The sequence below is a fragment of the Urocampus carinirostris genome, chromosome 16 (genome assembly GCF_059441175.1).
Source record: "Urocampus carinirostris isolate Australia breed hairy pipefish chromosome 16, RoL_Ucar_1.0, whole genome shotgun sequence".
Lineage (NCBI taxonomy): Eukaryota > Metazoa > Chordata > Actinopteri > Syngnathiformes > Syngnathidae > Urocampus > Urocampus carinirostris.
In genome coordinates, this window is record NC_142364.1 from 36,902,401 (window position 1) to 36,921,141 (window position 18,741).

General features: G+C 39.9%; 1 protein-coding gene across 1 annotated transcript in view; it reads right to left on the reverse strand.

Annotated features, from left to right (window-relative positions):
• Positions 1 to 316: 316 nt before the first annotated feature.
• The window catches only part of sptlc1 (serine palmitoyltransferase, long chain base subunit 1), a 48,148-nt gene continuing 29,723 nt past the window's right edge, over positions 317 to 18,741 (reverse strand). Inside the window, exons 9-15 of the mRNA XM_088355666.1 lie at positions 18,368 to 18,475; positions 18,171 to 18,266; positions 6,310 to 6,406; positions 5,409 to 5,463; positions 4,008 to 4,125; positions 1,519 to 1,592; positions 317 to 1,443 (exon numbers count right to left, since the gene is read on the reverse strand). Coding sequence (XP_088211792.1) covers positions 1,350 to 1,443; positions 1,519 to 1,592; positions 4,008 to 4,125; positions 5,409 to 5,463; positions 6,310 to 6,406; positions 18,171 to 18,266; positions 18,368 to 18,475 — 642 coding nt within the window. The 3' untranslated portion in view covers positions 317 to 1,349. The remainder of the gene's footprint in view (positions 1,444 to 1,518; positions 1,593 to 4,007; positions 4,126 to 5,408; positions 5,464 to 6,309; positions 6,407 to 18,170; positions 18,267 to 18,367; positions 18,476 to 18,741) is intronic.

Genomic DNA, 18,741 nt, shown 5'->3' on the forward strand with positions numbered 1-18,741 from the left:
TTAAGCCATCGTTCATTAAAACTGCAGCCAGTCTCTCTTTTTGGGCTCGACGCTCCACATGAGATACAAACTAATGCCAGATCCTGTTAATCACAAGGGAAGAAAAAATCCAAAGTGAAGTTACCAGAGCTACTGTGTCTGCTGCTGTTTGAGCACTTGTTTTATATTTCTTCATTTAATAAGTGGTCTATCAAGTCAGACTGCTGTTTCAACCATTTCAAGCATTTACAATCACTTCACCTAAAATTACAGGAGTTTTCAAACCTTGAAAACACTACGTTAAAATTCAAGCATTTTCAATGATTTTGAGCACCTGTACAAACCCTGAAATTTATTTTTCAGTACACAGTGTATATTTAACAGAAAGATGACGTGAATGATAACATAAAAGACAAAAAACGTGTTAAAATGCTCAATATCCGTAGCAGGTAAACCATCTGCATAGTAACAACAGTGTTGCAATTGCACACGTAGGAACACGTAATCTGCACAAAAAAAGAGATAAAAGAAGCTGCTTAGTTCTCTGAACAGTAGGATTAGCACTGCAGTTTCAATAGTTCTTATTATCAGTTGAATTGAGAGGGTGGGGAGAAAACAATCTGAACAAGGATATAAAAGTGTGTACACCAGGGTTGTCCGAATTATTCCGAAAACGGGCCACATTTGTTAAAAAGAAAATGTGTGAGGGCCAACTGTTCAACCTAGAATTTGTTAAAGTCTTTAATAAATGTAACCTCCGTCAAAAGTTTGCAGTGCTTGGCGGTCAGCGTCGCAACCTCGTAACTCGACTTTCACTGTGCCTTTAAAACAGCTTCCCGTTGATTTACCTTTTCACAGCTTTTTGTAGTCAGCCTGTTTCGTCAGGAAGTGCCTCTTTAAGTTATATCCTTTGAAAACAGCCACAGTCTCTTGGCAAATTAGAGCGGACACAGTTGTTTTGGATTTCGGTGAAAAAATACTCCAAATATCACTTGTTCTAGAAACGGCGGCCCTCACCATCAACTTTCCTCTTTTTGTTTACAGTCGCCATGTTGGAAATGGGGTGGGCTAAAATTGTCACAAAAAGCCAAAGGCCAGGTGGACAAAGGGCTACTGCCATCATCTGTTGAAATTGTGATTTTTTTTTTGTTTTACAGATGTATTTTATACTGAGGTCAATATGACTTCCGAGCCACATAATATTAATTTTATGACAGAGGCCTTGGGCCAGTATAAATCACAGGCCGTAACTGGCCCCCGGGCTGGACTTTAGACATGCCTGGTGTACACAATCAGAGTCCCTGCATCCTCACTACTCAACCTGAAGAACACAAAAGAGGTCCAATCGCTCAGTTAAAAAAAAAACAAATTTATTTCAGTAGAGTTGACGTAGCTTCCTGTATACACGATTTGGCTCTCAGTATGTCCTCCTCCGTCTGTTGGACAGTCACCACCACTCTTATGCTGAGGACACAATAACAGAATTTTTTCTGTAAAAAACATAACAGTCTGCTATAATGATTTCAAAACCACTCTTACCTGGGCGGTGGGGAACACCGTTCCTCTTTCTCCAGGTATCGGGCAAGGGTCAGTGCCACTTGTTTCTCCATACACTAACAGCCAAAACATGGAAATTGGGACCAGTTAGAGCAAGGTCTTTCACCCTGTTTCCCATGGCCAGTGTTGGGAGTAACACGTAACAAAGTTGCATTCCTGTAACTCAACTACTTTTCTCAGTAGCGAGTACTATAACGCATCATTTATAAAAACATGTAACTTAAACGTCTTTACAACATGCAGGGTTCGTAAACCTTTTTAATGACTAAATTCAAGCACCTTTTAAGGACTTTAAAAGCCAGTTTTTCAATTTCTCCGGGACCAATTAAAGAAGAAATCCGGTGTGAATCATGTATTTTGCAAATCCATTGAAAAACCAGCAATTTATATACGCGATTTTTAATCTTGCATGTATATTAAAAAGATATATTATTAAGTCTTGAGTCGATCGCAAATATATTTGTTTTTGAGACAAATCTCTCCCCATTACAGGTATTGAGTAAAAATGACGGAGGTTCTTCTCATTACAATTTATTAATCGGAAATGCTGGCTTAATGTTTTGCATTGCCCATAATGATTGTCTTTGAATGATACGTAATCATTGCATAAAGACACATCTCATAGTGCCCTGATTAAATGTAGCATGCACCTGTCCTCTTGGGGACGACAAGTAGGAGGCGAAGAACAATGCCACACAGACTAACGCCAGCTGTCGTCAATCATAAGGGAAGAAGAGAGGCAATGGCAAAGCGAACCCAGTGTCGGTGACATTTTGAGAAACTTGTTGAGAAACGTGGCAATATCAAGCATTTAAAAGCAAATTCAACCAAATGTAAACAGTTTTCAAGCTTTGAAAACACAACTTTAAAATTCAAGCATTTACAAGGATTTTAAGCACCTGTACGAACCCTGTGCGTGGTGTGTTACTCCGCTACTTATTAAAACAGTTCACAAATTTCAACGGCCATCTAATTGTTCCCCCCCTCGCTCAGGAGAGATGAATAAACCGTTAGTCCACTAGCATCACACCGCAAAAGTGGAGTTGGCATGTTTATGATTTAAATACTACAACTTTAAAGAGTTACTGTGGCACCGTCTAAAGCCACCTGAGTTCTTTTTTGAGTAAAAAAAAACCTTCCGCATTATACTCGAATCAATATGGTATTTTGGTTTAGCAACACTACATCTGCCTTATATCCAGAACTGTCAAACAATAAAATGAAGAGTCAACTGGGTTTTTCAGGGCCGAAACGATTATAAGTATTAAGTGGAGACCATAACCGATATATAGAGCGGAATCCATTTTTTTAATAATGCAAAAAGAAACAAAGGATATTTGTAATAATTTAAAAATAACACTAAAAATAGCTCTCTCTTAAATGTTTGGCAGTAAAGAAATTTGAATTTTAACACAATTAACATGACTTATCTTTCACTTAAACAAAAATCTAACGGTGCAGGAAATCAAATTAGGCTTATCAGCAACTTGTATCAAGGTACATAAACACTTAAATAGATCCCTTTTGTTTAACAATAAATAATTAAAAAATAATACAACCAACATGAGCTAAATTAAATTAAAACAATGAGTGCATCAAAACTTCAATGGAGCTTGCGAGTTGAAAGTTGTGGACACTCATGTTTTACAGCCAGATTGACGAACTTTTGCTATAATAACAGCTAATCACTCAGCCTTCCACTTTAGAGTGCTTTTTATGCTCTCTAAATCACAAACACACATGCACTTGATAGACCAAATAATGTTATAGGAGCTAATATATCAGTCTCAACCTGAGCTTTCTTCCCAAAAACAGCAGTTAACCCTATCTCTTCACCACACACACACTTTTCGACCACAGACTTTCTAATATCTAAATATGATTAGCAGTCTTGATTCACAGGCATGTCGGGACTGAGGAGTTAGCAGAGCTGCCCCTGTTTACCCTGCTCTAACATAATTTTTCCTGCTTCAGTCGCTCTGCCCTAGCTTGCTTATCCAATCAGAGGTTGAGGCGTGTCAGAGACAGAGGGAGGAAAGAGAGGGAGAGAGAGGCTTGGTTGCATCAGAGCTTAAATATGCAGCCTGCGAATAAATAGAAATGCTGATACCTGTATCCATCAAATTCCCAAATATTGGAATCAGCCCGCCTAAATAATTGGTTGTAACCACTAATTCAAATCATATTTCAGAATGGATACAGAATTTTTCCAATTTTAAAAAATGTACTCATGGTAGCATTTAACAGCACCATTTTAAAGTCAAAAATCGTTCTTAGACAACTGCACATCAAACCTGTCCAATACAAAAGTGAGCGCAGCTTCATTTTTTTCCTATAGATTTTCGTAGTTTTCATAAAAAATGCATACTTGGTTATTTGCTTTAAACTGAGCAAACTACGGAAGATTTTTAGTATTTGGTAGCACTGTAGCAGAAACGTATTAATTTAATTTAAAAAAAAAGGAGACTCACGTATTCTACGATAGAGCGCAGAAGCTTTGTGTCAGACCCTCGGCTGCCTGAACTTTTCTCCAGCTGCAGGTGAAGAGCAGGAGCAAACTGCATTCCAACCAACTTTAATCCTGATATTCTACAATACAACAAGAGAAAAATGTCGGATGTTATTTGAGTTTTCCCGCCATTTTCTTTGTTTGTTACTGATTACATCAAGGTAAAGACTGTATGCAATTTCTAATGATCATATTTTACAAGTCTATAAGGCTCACCTAAAGACCCCAAATGGTTCCTTTCATATCGGAAAATACAGTGAATGAAATTGAAAATGCATAGTTACAATTAACCCTTCAGTTTTCCTCAGATCCAAATGACCCACCACCTAAATTATGTTTAAGTAAACTTTAAAAGTTATGACTTCGGTATCGGTCCCAGCAGTAGAAAAATAATTAATGTTGTTTGTATTCACATTTTCATGTAAGCTGTATAAAAACAGAAGAAAAATCGTCCCTAAATTGAAGACAACACAAGGGCTATGATACTACATATAATCACCAGTAAAGAGATTTTCAGCAAATGTAAGCATATACAGTAAGGCTGAGCGATTAACCGAAATCAAATCGATATTTCGAGGCGACGCAATGCAATTAGCGTAAATCCCAGACTGTAGAGCGCACCTGATTATAAGCCGCACCCACCACTTTTCGAATGATATGACACTTTTATACTTTCACAAGCCGCACCCATGAATAAGCCGCGGGCGCCCGCAGTAAAGTTTGCGACATAGTCACAAGTTAAACCCAGGCCAGACTGTAAATTCCACATTTGTAACTTCATAGATTATTCACAAATCCAGAACTACAGTCCACTTCACAAATAGAAAATAATACCCATAATTAAGATATCATGCAGATTTGTACAGTTGGGGTCCCGTTGAAAGTAATCCAAGGAAACAAAATGTATATTTCCAAAATTAAGGGAGGGAAAAATACATATCCACTGCTGTCCGCTGCAACAACAGAGGACCTTGACTCAGCCTCTTGGCTGGGAACAAGTGTCTTGGCCTCTTGGCTTTGCAATGTATTATGGTTTGACCGATAACGGATAATTAATAATTGATAAAGAATATATAGAACAATAACCCTCTACAAACCCCCCCTCGGTAGAACATTTTCAACTTCCTTCTCGTAACAATAGCTACCAAGGGCATATTCCCCAATATTGGAATTTACCTTGATTCTACAGAAATTTTATGCTATTACTTGTAGATTACATTTTATGGGATTGTTAAATGGTTAAAATTTTGTAACCAGTAGTCTGCTTTTTACGGTACAAAAATCTAGTATGTTACATGAAAGGAAGTTAAAATTAAATTGTAATCATCTGAAAATGAAAAAAAAGAACAATGTAAAATCTTACCCTTTTAATTCCTTGTAAACAAATGCACATTTGTCCCTCAATAAAGTGAAAATGTCTGCAAAAAAAGAGAATAGAGTAAATAATTTGTCATGAGATTATAAAAGGGAATTAAAAGGGGGTGCAACATTCAGTGCAGCTTGGTCATCCTAAAAGGGGATTACCTCACGTGAGACCCCTTTTTGAGGTTTCTTAATTTTCCTCATGCAAAGGCTTTTTGAATTTTTCCTTGCCGTTGTGTAGGTTACAGATCAATGGATACTGTAATGGTGGTATGTTCAGTCTTTTGAGACTTTTTGTGATTAAGAGCTGGCAGCACGGCGGCGCAGTGGTTAGTGCGTGTGCGGCACAGTTCTGAGGTCATGAGATTGAACCTTCCTGTGTGGAGTTTGCATGTTCTCCCCGTGCTTGCGTGGGTTTCCTCCGGGGCACTCCGGTTTCCTCCCACATTCCAAAAACATGCATGTCAGGTTAATTGGCCAGTCCAAATTGTCCCTAGGTGTGAATAAGCGAGTGAGTTGTCTGTCTCTGTGTGCCCTGTGACTGGCTGGCAACCGGTTCAGGGTGTCCCCTGCCCACTGCCCGAAGATAGCTGGGATGGGCTCCAGCACCCCCGCGACCCTACTGAGGATAAGCGGTACAGATAATGGATGGATGTGATAAAGAGCTATACAAAAACTTAATCTTTTTTCCCAAATTAACTTAGTGATCTATATTTTAAAAGTGCTGAAATGTTTACCAAATACCTTGGGTCTTGAAGAAAATCATAGATTTTTGGTTCACGCACACACACAAAGACCTACTATGGCTGCAGTGTCAAACGAATCCGTGCATAAATGTTCTGGTGACTTCTGTGCACAGAGACTTTTTGGAATGGAAAGAAAGAAATGAAGGGAAATGGTACCTTGGTTCTCTTCCATTATATTGAGAGCCTCGATGGCTGCAGCGGCGAGCATGGGAGGCAGTGACGCGGAGAAACAGTAGCCTTGGCCTGACAGGCGCTGGAAAACAATGACACACACACTCTTAATACTGAGTAGGTGGTGATATCAGGTCTGAAAAAACTCGCCCAACCCCAGGCCCACAAGTATTAAAGCCCGACCCAGCCCGACCAATTAACTTGCCGAAGCAAACACAAAATTTCACATTTCATTTGTAAGGACTCGGGAGAAAGAGAGACAAAGTAAAGCCTGTCTCTTGTCACAGAATGTAAGTTAAACAAAACTATATAAAAATGTTTATTATTTTTCTGAGTCCACAGAAGTTACATTAACCGATAATTTTCGATCATGGTTGATAATTGGGCCAAAAATTGCAGTAGCAGTATGACCTTAATAATTTAGCGAAGCACTTTAAAGAGAGAAAGGCACGGAGACAAAGAAGAACAATGTTGGCCCGTCATGTATTTTTTAGTTTAGTATCCACACATTGTTTTCATAAACATTTGACTAAACATGGATTTATTTTATAAAAAGTCAGTGGCAGAGAAGCTTGGCCTGACTCCAAGCTTGGACTCGAGCTCAGGCTCGGATTTGGACTTGAGATCTTACCGTTGTACCGAAACTCTATATGTCCTTGGAAGACTTGAAAAACTACAATATACCTTAGAAAGGAAGAAATTGTATGGGTAGAAATTGACTTTATTGTTCTGCATATTTGTGAATTTTATCTCGATGAGACCGAGCTTCCATTGTGCTTTTTGTTTTTTTGCCTTTTTCCGTTTTCAATCATAACGCTACCTCGCTTTTGTAGTAGTGATGTGTCGTTTGCGAACGTAATGGCTCCGTGAGCTGGCTTTTTGAAGTGAACGACAGGAGCCAGCTCCCATTTGGAGTTTCCTTTACATTTGAAGTTGGACATGATTGTTCGTTATGCAGTTTTTCCTGGATTCTGTCATTTTGTTTGACTGATGTTGTTGACTATGAAAAGGTTAAAATTCATTTGTATTCTATAACTTCTTTTTTTGTACAACTGTGAATATATTTATTTCTATTTCATGTCTTTTTCAAAGATGCCCTGTTTCTCTTATAGCTTTCATCATACACAACCAAGTATTTTTTTTTAATTTTATAGTTTAATTGTTGTTGCACTGAATAGTATAAATTTGTTAAAATTATGTTTGGTTGAGTGTATTTTTCAGGGATTCTGTGTTGCTTGACTCTATACTTGCTTATTATAAAAAGTTATAAGATTAAATTAGTTAAAAGTTCACTGTATATTGAAAAACTAAAGACTTTAATACAATAAAGTGATGATACATTTAAATAAAATCTTTTTTTTAGTGATGGAATACATTTTAAAAAAAAATCAATTAATTTTAGTGATATAACACATTTAAAATAATGATAACAATTTTGTACATTGTTATTGGTAATGAACCGATTCAAGGGACAACAAAACATCTAAAGAGCCATTTGAGAGCCAAAAGACCTGACTCTTTTTAGTGAGTCAGGCCAAAAAATCAAGTTCTCTAAAAAGAGCTGGAATTCCCATTACTATTGCACAGGGAAGCAAATGAAAAGGTGAAAATCAAAACAAACTCTCTTCTTCACTTACCTTACGAACACTTAAGTTGGTTCATCTTTTAAAAATTAACATGTGTGCCTGTGAGATGAATTTTGTAAACAGACAAAATCAAATTTGAAATATTGCAATCTTTACCTGGGGTAACCCATGTTTCAAGTTTCATTCGTTTTTGCGAATGTTTCAGTCCTCAGAACGAGCATTGTTTACTTGGTGAATTTCGCCTTGTCAAATCAATGGTTTTATTAAAGTTCCATCAAATGCAGTCTAAAAATTGTGATAACCTAAACGAGGGGTCGGCAACCCAAAATAATAAAAAGCCAAATGGGATCCAAACAACAACAAAAAAATATGTCTGAGGCCGCAAAATATTGAAAAGCTTATATAAGCTTCATAATGAAGGCAACACATGCTGTATGTATCCATATTGGCTATATAAGCCAACTATCAAAATGATTAAGTAGACTACAAATGGGTAATTAGCCATCAAAATTAAGTGTTTATTTTCGCTGCAGCAAATCATGTGGAGAATGACACACCATATAAGATGCCGCCTCGTGTTCAGCTTAATTACAATATTATTAAATTACAGAGTGTTTCATTGCTTTGATGAAATCAAAGAGTGCAAATATGTAATCTGAATTTTGATGTAATTTAAGTCATTTTTATATAGAGGATTAAAAAAAAAAGTTAAAGGTGCATAACGTCACACTTACATGGGCAAAAACATGAGTGCAAAAATATAAACAGCAACCTGTTTAAGTTTGATTTATTTGCAAATGCCAAAGAAGCTGGTGGATCGGTACAGTCATATGCAAAAGTTTGGGCACCCCTGATCATTTTCAAGATTTTCCTTTATAAATCATTGGTTGTTCTGATCAGCAATTTCAGTTAAATATATCAAATAGCAGACAAACACAGTGACATCTAAAAAGTGAAATGAAGTTCATAGGATTTACAGAAAATATGCAATAAATGCTTGAACAAAAGTAGGCAGGTGCATAAATTTGGGCACCCAAACAGAAAAATTACATTAATATTTTATAGATCCCCCTTTTGCAGAAATAACAGCCTCTAAACTTTTCCTACAGCTTCCAATAAGTGTCTGGATTCCGGTTGAAGTTATTTTTGACAATTCTTCTTTACAAAACATCTCCACTTCAGTCAGGTTTGATGGTTTCCAAGCATGGACAGCCCGCTTTAAATCACACCAAAGATTTTCAATAATATTCAGGTCTGGGGACTGAGCAGGCCATTCCAGAACATTGTACTTGTTCCTCTGCATGAATGCCGTAGTAGAATTAGAGCAGTGTTTGAGGTTGTTGTCTTGTCGAAGTATCCAGGCCCGGCGCAATTTCAGCTTTGTCACTGATTCTAGAACATTGTTCGCAAGAATCTGCTGATACTGACTAGAATCTATACGACCTTCAACTTTAACAAGATTGCCAGTACCTGCACTGGCCACACAGCCCCACAGCATGATGGAACCACCACCAAATTTTACTGTGGGTAGCAAGTGTTTGTCTTGGAATGCTGTGTTTTTCTTCCACCATGCTATGCTCCTTGTTATGTCCAAATAACTCAATTTTAGTTTCATCAGTCCACAGCACCTTATTCCAGAATGAAGCTGGCTTGTCCAAATGTGCTTTAGATAGATAGATACTTTATTCATCCCCGAAAGGAAATTCACATTTCCAGCAGCATCCCTGAGCTGAGAACAGTACAATAATAAAGCCAAAAGAATACAATATACAAATACCCAGTGTGACGTGCAAATGCCCACTGTAGCGTGTTATATAGAGTAACTAAATAGTGCTACACAGAATACATAACTAAATAGTGCTACACAGAATACATATTGCAGTAAGATTCGGTAATATCCAATGTAGGTGGTGTGGTTTAATGTGGGCCTTTACTCTGCCGGGTGGAGTTAAAGAGCCTCATGGCATGAGGAAGAAAAGATCTTTTCAGTCTGTCCGTAGTACAAGACAGTGACAGCAGTCTGTCGCTGAAACTGCTCTTCTGTCTGGAGATAATGCTGTGTAGTGGATGCGATGGATTGTCCATGATTGACCTCAGCTTTTTCAGTGCTCGTCTCTCAGCTACTGTTGTTAGGCTGTCCAGCTCTTTGCCCACAACAGAGCTCGCTTTCCTAGCCAGTTTATTGAGACGAGAGGCATCCTTCTTCTTGACGCTGCCTCCCCAACACACTGCCGCATAGAAGAGGGCGCTTGCCACTACTGTCTCATAGAATATTTTCAGGAGCTTTTTGCAGATGTTGAAGGAGGCCAGCCTTCTGAGGAAGTAAAGTCGGCTTTGCCCTTTCCTACATAGAGCTTCTGTGTTGGCAGTCCAGTCCAGTTTGTTGTCCAGCTGCACACCCAGGTATTTGTAGGTCTGGACAAATTCTACACATTCTCCCTTGATGGTTACAGGAACCGGGTGAGTTCTGGTTCTCCTGAAGTCCACCACCATCTCTCTGGTCTTGGTGGTGTTTAGGTGCAGGTGGTTTGCGTCGCGCCATCGGACAAAGTCCTGAATCAATTTCCTGTACTACTCCTCCTGCCCGTTTCTGATACATCCCACGATCGCAGTGTCGTCGGCAAACTTTTGCACATGGCAGGACTCAGAGTTGTACTTAAAGTCCGATGTATATAGACTATTTGTTTAGTTCCGGGTTATCGAGTGGCGGGAATTTTGTGTTGCTCACGTCGTCGCGTCTACGAGATTGTTTCAGATTCCTACTTTAGCAGAATTCTGGATTGAGACTTTTTATCTTGAAAAGTTTCGGGTAAGTATCTCGGACGATTGGCGCAAGGTAAGTGCCGCGCACAATTGTTTTTACAGTCGGAAGCTGCTGCCGATCGTTGTTGAAGGATATCTTCTCCCACGGCTGCTAGGACGCTCTTGGCATCCGACGCTTACAAGTAAGTATGGGTTGCTGTAAAGGTTGCTCCCGTGTCCGTAGGCAGGTTGCCCTTCTAGAGGGACGTGTCCGTGAGCTAGAGCAGTTTAAACGGAAAATGTTAGGTGCCTCGGACACCACTGCTAGCGTGGGTTGTAGCGAACCTGCTAGTCCGGTTAGCATTAGCCCTAAACGGCATGCTAATCGCGGTGAGCCAATTCAGACGCATAACAAGTTCAGCCCCCTAGCTAGTCCCACTCCACCCCGGTCTACTGGCTCCCGCACCCTAGTTATAGGTGACTCCATCACCCGTAACATAAAGCTTAACACCCCAGCCACGGTTATGTGTATTTCTGGGGCCAGAGCACCCGACATTGAGGCTAATTTGAGGGAGCTGACGAGCAAACCTAGACACCAGGACAGGGCTAGCTACACCGATATAGTCATTCACGTCGGCTCCAATGATACTAGAATGAGACAATCTGAGATTACAAAGAAAAATATTGCTAGGACCTGTAATCTCGCCAGAAAGATGAGTCGGCATCGAGTAATTGTCTCTGGCCCCTTGCCTGCGAGAGGCAATGATGAGAGGTTTAGCAGACTAGTCTCGCTTAACCGATGGCTGGCAAGTTTTTGCAATCAGAAGGGATTTAGGTTTGTGGATAACTGGCCTGCTTTCTGGGGCCGACCTGACCTGCTGAGGAGAGACGGCCTTCACCCTAACTGGGAAGGTGCTCTCACTCTTTCTAAAAATATAGATTACTGTTTAAGCCTTCCATGACAGGATACACTAGTGCAGGCCAGGTCACAGGTGATTAGTGAACCTGTTACCATGGGTGTGGAGTCTGTAACGCTAGAGCTAACTAGCGCTATGCTAGATTCATGCAATTCACATAGTTTTTGTAGTTTAGAGTGTTCTACTGACTGCACCATACACCCTGATTTATACTATTCTATAGCATCTTCTTCTGTGCCTCTTACCTCTGTTTCTCCCTTGTTAGGTGAGGAGGGAGAAGAAATAACATTATTTTCTACCAATAGTCATCCTGCTACTCCACCGGTCAACAATATTCCTGTGGTATGGAATTCGGGCCGCATCTGCCGTCATGTAAGGCACAAGACCCGGGACCGGCAGTCGAATCCTGTGGTGGTTACCACTAAGGTGCAAAACTCGCGAAAGGTTTCAGCTCAGGCCACAGTGCTGAAGCTTGGCCTTCTTAATATTAGATCACTAGCCTCCAAAGCTTTACTTGTTAATGACCTTATTAATGAACACAATCTTAACCTTATTGGCCTTTGTGAGACCTGGTTGAAACCAAATGAGTTTGTAGTGTTAAATGAGGCTTCTCCCCCTAACTTTGTGAGTGCGCACTTGGCACGACCATGCAAAAAAGGTGGAGGTGTTGCTCTTATATCGGAAAATAGGTTGAAATTTACTTCTAATACCCCTACTAGTTTTAAAACGTTTGAAGCACTTGTTATGAGGTCCTTAATGTCAACACCAATTTATGTAGTTGTTGTGTATCGCCCACCTGGACCATACTCAAATTTTTTGGAAGAATTTTCTGATTTGTTAACAGACTTAGTTACGTATGCACATAATGTTGTAATTATTGGTGATTTTAATGTTCACATAAACTCCCCATCAAATTCACTTGCAATTGCATTTAAGTCACTGATGGATACATTTGGTTTCAATCAAATAGTTGATGTGCCAACTCATAAAGATGGGAACACTCTAGATCTTGTCCTGACCCGTGGCGTAGTAGCCTCAAATGTTACAGTGTTACCGTATCCTAATGCCATCTCTGATCACTATTTTGTTAAATGTGAGGTGTTGTTTAATGTTTACTGTGATAAGGAAAATATAGGCTTTAGCAGTCGCAATATCCGCCCTAAAACGGTGTTAGCCTTAAAAGAATTATTACCTACGGTAACTGCAGCCTTCCCTTCGTACACTGGGTCTGTTGACTCACTTACAAACAACTTCAATACTGCTTTGGTAAATGTTCTTGATTCTGTGGCGCCCCTAAAGTATAAATTCCGACCCAAGAAGAATACACCTTGGTTTACTGAAGAAACTAGGTTACTCAAACAAAGTTGCAGAAAAATTGAACGAAAATGGCGCACTACTAAGCTGGAGGTTTTTCGACTGGCCTGGTGTGACAGTTTGCTGAAATATAAAGTAGCTCTTGCCTCAGCTAAAGCTTCGTATTTCTCTAAGATTATTGTTGAACATAAGAATAATCCAAAATTTTTATTTGACACAGTGGCGAAACTTACCAGACAACAACTTAACCCAAATGGTTGCACTCATTCTGCTAATGACATTATGGAATTTTTTAATAAAAAGATTCAACTAATCAGGAATGAAATTTTAAAAGAACGCTCTGTTTCCTCCTCCTATATCAAAGATGTGGAGGTGCCAGGTATGGACTGTGTCAGCGGTTGTTTAGAAACATTCTCCAGTTTCAATGAATTGTCCCTTGATAATCTAACACAGATGGTCAGTAGGGCCAAACAAACTACGTGCCTGCTTGATCCGTTTCCAGCTTCACTGGTGAAGGATCTGTTTGAGATCTTAGGACCATCAGTTTTAAATATTATTAATATATCGCTATCCTCGGGTATTGTTCCTGTAGCCTTCAAGTCTGCCGTCATTAAACCCACGCTTAAGCGACCTAACCTTGACCCAGAAAGCCTAGGTAATTATAGGCCAGTGTCAAATCTGCCATTTCTTGCGAAATTACTTGAAAAGGTCGTTGCACAGCAGCTAAATGACTTCATGTCAGAAAATAACCTTTTTGAAACTGTCCAGTCAGCATTTAGAGCAAATCATTCTACTGAGACAGCCCTTGCAAAAGTAACCAATGATCTCCTTTTAACAATAGATTCTGGTGCCTCATCAATGTTACTGCTGCTGGATCTCAGCGCTGCTTTTGATACGGTCGACCACAACATATTATTGATTCGTCTAGAACGCATTGGTATCTCAGGAACTGTACTCTCGTGGTTTAGGTCCTACCTGTCAGACAGGATGCAATGTGTTAACTATGGCAATATGACCTCTAAACAATCTAATGTCCCTTGTGGTGTTCCTCAAGGCTCTGTACTTGGCCCCCTTCTTTTTAGTATTTATATGATCCCGCTTGGTGACATTATCCGCAAGTATAATATTAGTTTCCATTGCTATGCAGATGACACTCAACTGTATGTGCCACTGGAAAAAAATGGACATTTAAGTTTTAGAAATCTGGAGGATTGCCTTACTGAGATTCAAAGATGGATGTCAAATAATTTTTTACGCCTTAACCCAGAAAAAACTGAAATGTTGATTATTGGTCCAGCTCACTGTCGTCATTTGTTTTCAAACATTACCCTGAACCTAGACAAATGTAATATCACCCATAGTGACTCGGTCAAAAATCTAGGTCTTATATTTGATCCTAATCTGTCGTTTCAGTTACATGTGAAAAATATTACTAGAATAGCTTTCTACCACCTCCGTAATATTGCGAAGATTCGTTCAATGCTGTCCCAATCAGATGCAGAGATTTTAATTCATGCGTTTATTACTTCTCGGCTTGATTACTGTAATGTATTGCTTTCTGGTCTCCCGATGTCTAGCATTAAAAGTTTGCAGCTGGTTCAGAATGCGGCAGCTAGACTTTTGACTAAGACTAAAAAGTTTGAGCATATTACACCTGTATTGGCCAACTTGCACTGGCTCCCAGTCCACTTAAGATGTGACTTTAAGGTTCTCTTATTAACATATAAATGTTTGCATGGGCTTGCACCCTCTTATCTCTCTGATTTGATTTCCCCCTATGTTCCTGCACGGAGTCTGCGCTCGGAAAATGCCGGTCTACTTGTGATTCCGAGAGCCAAGAAGTCTGCGGGCTCGAGAGCGTTCTCCATCCGGGCCCCGGTGTTGTGGAATGCCCTGCCTCTGGAGATAAGATCTGCAACCTCAACGGAAGTTTTTAAATTGAGGCTTAAGACACACTTCTATTCCAAAGCATATGATTGATGCCCACCTCGTATTCTGTTTTGTCCTGTCTTTTTCTGAGGCCTGCCTGGCTGATACGAAGGAGAAGGATGATTTGGGATGGGTCAGCGGACCGGGGTCTGACCTGCAGCATGTCAACCCCTGCATTTACCAGCTGGCGTCGTCCTTGATGTCATGCTCTTTCCGGACATTTTCAACATCTTACCTAGTGTTTACTATTCTGTGTACAGTAATGCTAATTGTAATTCACCCTGTTCAATCCTGGAAGGGGGATTACCACATGTGAGGTCCTTTCTCAAGGTTTCTCTTTTCTCCTCATACTGAGGTTTTTGAGTTTTTCCTTGCCCGCATGCTGGTTTGCTAGTTTAAGATCAGGTAATTGTGTAATTTTGTAACTGTAATCCTGTGCAGTCCTTTGAGACATTTTTGTGATTAAGGGCTATATAAATAAATTTGACTTGACTTGACTTGAGTGAATAGGAACGGAGAGAGAACGGTCCCCTGCGGAGATCCTGTGCTGCTAACCACAGTGTCAGATGTACATCCCCCCTGTTTCACATACTGGGGTCTGCCTGTCAGGTAGTCAGTAATCCATTCTACAAGGTGTGAGCTAACTCCCATCTCTGTCAGTTTCCTACTCAGTAGCAGAGGCTGTATGGTATTGAAGGCACTGGAGAAGTCCAAAAATGTAATCCTCACAGCCCCCTTCGCCCTATCCAGGTGAGAGAGGGATCGGTGTAACATACATACATATATATATATATATATATATATATATATATGTATATGTATACTATAGCACTTTAGCATACCTCAAGTGACTCTGTGCCATGTGCGCAGAAAAGGCTCTTGCCGCATTTCTCTCCCATACAGCATCTCCTTGTGCAAAGTTTGCTGAATACGATGCGCAGTGACACCATCTGCAGCAAGATCATGTTGTAGGTCTTCCAAGCTGGTCTGTGGGTTGAGTTTGACTGTTTTCACTGTCCTTCGCCTCTGCTTATTTTTCTTGGCCTGACACTCCAGGCCTTAACTAGAACTGTGCCTGTGAACTTCCATTTCCCCACTATGTTCCTCACAGTGGAAATTGACAGCTGAAATCTCTGAGCTAGCTTTTTGTATCCTTCCCCTAAACCATGATGTTGAACAATCTTTGTTTTCAGGTCATTTGACAGTTGTTCTGAGGCTCTTCAGAGAAGATGCAAAGAGGAGAACAACTTGCAACTGGCCGCCTTAAATATCCTTTCTCATGATTGGCTTCACCTGTGTATGTAGGTCAAGGGTCAATGAGCTTACCAAACAAATTTTGTTTTCCAATAATTTGTGCTAAAGGTATTCAAATCGATAAAACAACAAGGGTGCCCAAATTTATGCACCTGCATACTTTTGTTTAAGTAATTATTGCACACTTTCTATAAACCCTATGAACTTAATTTCACTTCTCAAATATCACTGTGTTTGTCTGCTTTATGATATATCTAACTTTTATTTCTGATCCGAACAACAATGGTTTATAACACAGTAGCATCCTCTACTGGCGCTGAGTTAATGTCCTTGATGTGTCCAGCAGCTCCATGGCATTTCGCACTTTTTGTTTTTCATTGTTTTAAGTGTCTGCTTTTATCTTCGGTGTTTTTCGTCCCGTTTGACAACTACACTTGGGTTACTTTCTATCCTATCTATATGGGTTTTAACACACAAAAATTAGTTTATTCGAGGAATCAACTCCCTGCCCTGAAGAATTCTCGGCATATGGTGACACACAACAGACTCTAAGCGGCTAGCGGCGTTATAAGTCTTCAGTACTGTCCGTATCGTGGTCAATGTGAACTCTCTACCAAATAATTTTCGACCGACGAACTGGCTGTGCTGGTGAAAAACATCAAAGCGCATAGGGTGTGCAGTTTGCCGTGTTTTACGGACATGTGGCTCACGTCTAGCATCCCGGACGCTAACATGGCGCTACCCGGCTTCAGCGTTGTTAGACAGAGACACGAAAGCCTGCGGGAAGCGGAAAGGGGGTGGACTCCCTAACACGAGGTGGTGTATCCCTGGGCAGAAAGATTTCCATCTGCTGCAGGGACGTCGAACTTTTGGACTTGCGTGTGACGTCATCCACTTCGCGGTGGCTAAACTACAACAAAGAACCCCGAGGGCATCCTGTTAATCTGTTAATAAACAACAAAGGAGACTGCTGGAAATGTGAATTTCCCTACGGGGATGAATAAAGTATATATCTATCTATCTATTTTTTTATCTTGATTTGCTGATTGGTGTTGTCTGCCAGTTTATGGCCTTTACCTTGACTGTCTTAGCAGAGAAAGGCGTATTTTGGATTGTATGTCTTATCACTGTTATGTTCTTGGACTCTGCAAATAAGTGTTTCAATGTGCAGATGAAATACACATTCATGTGGTCACCATCTCTAAACCGTTTTCCACGCTTTATTATCTCCCAAGTTGCAGCAAAACCTCCGGGGGAAGGAAGTATGAAGATGCAATCCACTTCTTAATTCTGTTTTGTGCAACTATAGATTTTCTAAATGTGAAGCTTCCCACTGGTACTTGGCTGCAAATATAGAATGCCTTCCCTGGATAAGTCTTTCCACGTAAGTCTTTTTGTTATTTGCACTTCTTTCTACAGAGCAAACATTAAGGAAATCCTTACACATTGTCAATGAATGCAAATTATTAGGTTAAAGAACTTTGTTTTCAGTTCTCCTCAGCAGATTACCTCTTTTGACATTTTGGTCCCATGGCCCATCACAAACCAACATTTTTTTACAATTGCCAACTGCCTGAGGTCTTGCCCCGCTGATTTGTCGCAGGCTTTGACGCAAATCTTCGTTGACGGGAGTGTTAACATTTTATATTTCTATATTTCTCAACAATTTTACAGGATTGGAAAACTTCTAAAATGATTGTGTCATGGTTGTCATCCGAAAGAAACCATATTATAAATATCTATACTGTACATTTCTCTCACTCATCTTATACTACTTTGAAACGTATTTTGCAAAAGTAACAAGGAGCCACTAAGTGACGCTAAAGAGCCGCATGCTGACGCACGGCATTAACACTTTTCTGAGCCAATTTAAGGAATATCTGGTGAAATCGCTTGGTACCAAACTCAAAGGCACCGCCCTAAGAATCTGATTGTGTTTGGCATGTTTGTAGCATTAAGGCATGAGGTAGGCTTCTTGTGCTCACTGAAGGATCGATGCCTTGGTATTGCGAGAATTAAACAGTTTTACAGAAATATTTACAGGTAATTATTTGTTGAACAGCCAATAACATTTTTCATTCAAGTTTATTACTGGAGTTGTTACCTGATGGTCTATAACAAATGAGCGTCCACAGCAAAATCCTCCAATGGAGGCCACAGAATTCTCCATGTTAGCACTAATCAGGTCAATGTCTTCTATCTGCAAATACATCCAACACAAGTACATCATCAATCCCCCTTGGAACATATCAAATAATCCGTAAGAGATTCGTTAGTTGCATTAACCTTTTGTGAACTTACATTTACTCCGAAGTGCTCTGTAACACCTCGGCCATGCTCTCCTAACACACCGAAAGACATGCTCTCCTCTAGGAAAATCCGCACCTTGTACTTGTATTTTAGTTTAACCTGAATGACAAAAAATGAAATTCCAACAAAAATATATCACTAATATAAATGATAGCACGTGGTGTAATATGTAAAAAGACTGGTTTGCCTTGAAGAGTGCAAAAAAAGCAACTCCTGGCACCAACTGGGGTTCTGTGCCAGTATGTTGATATTTTGCTTTGAAAAACATAAACAAAAAAAACTATTATACGGTCCATTTTACAGGAACACACTCATTCATCAGAAACTTATCTGTACAACCAAGTTAGGTGTTATTTTCTGGAAAT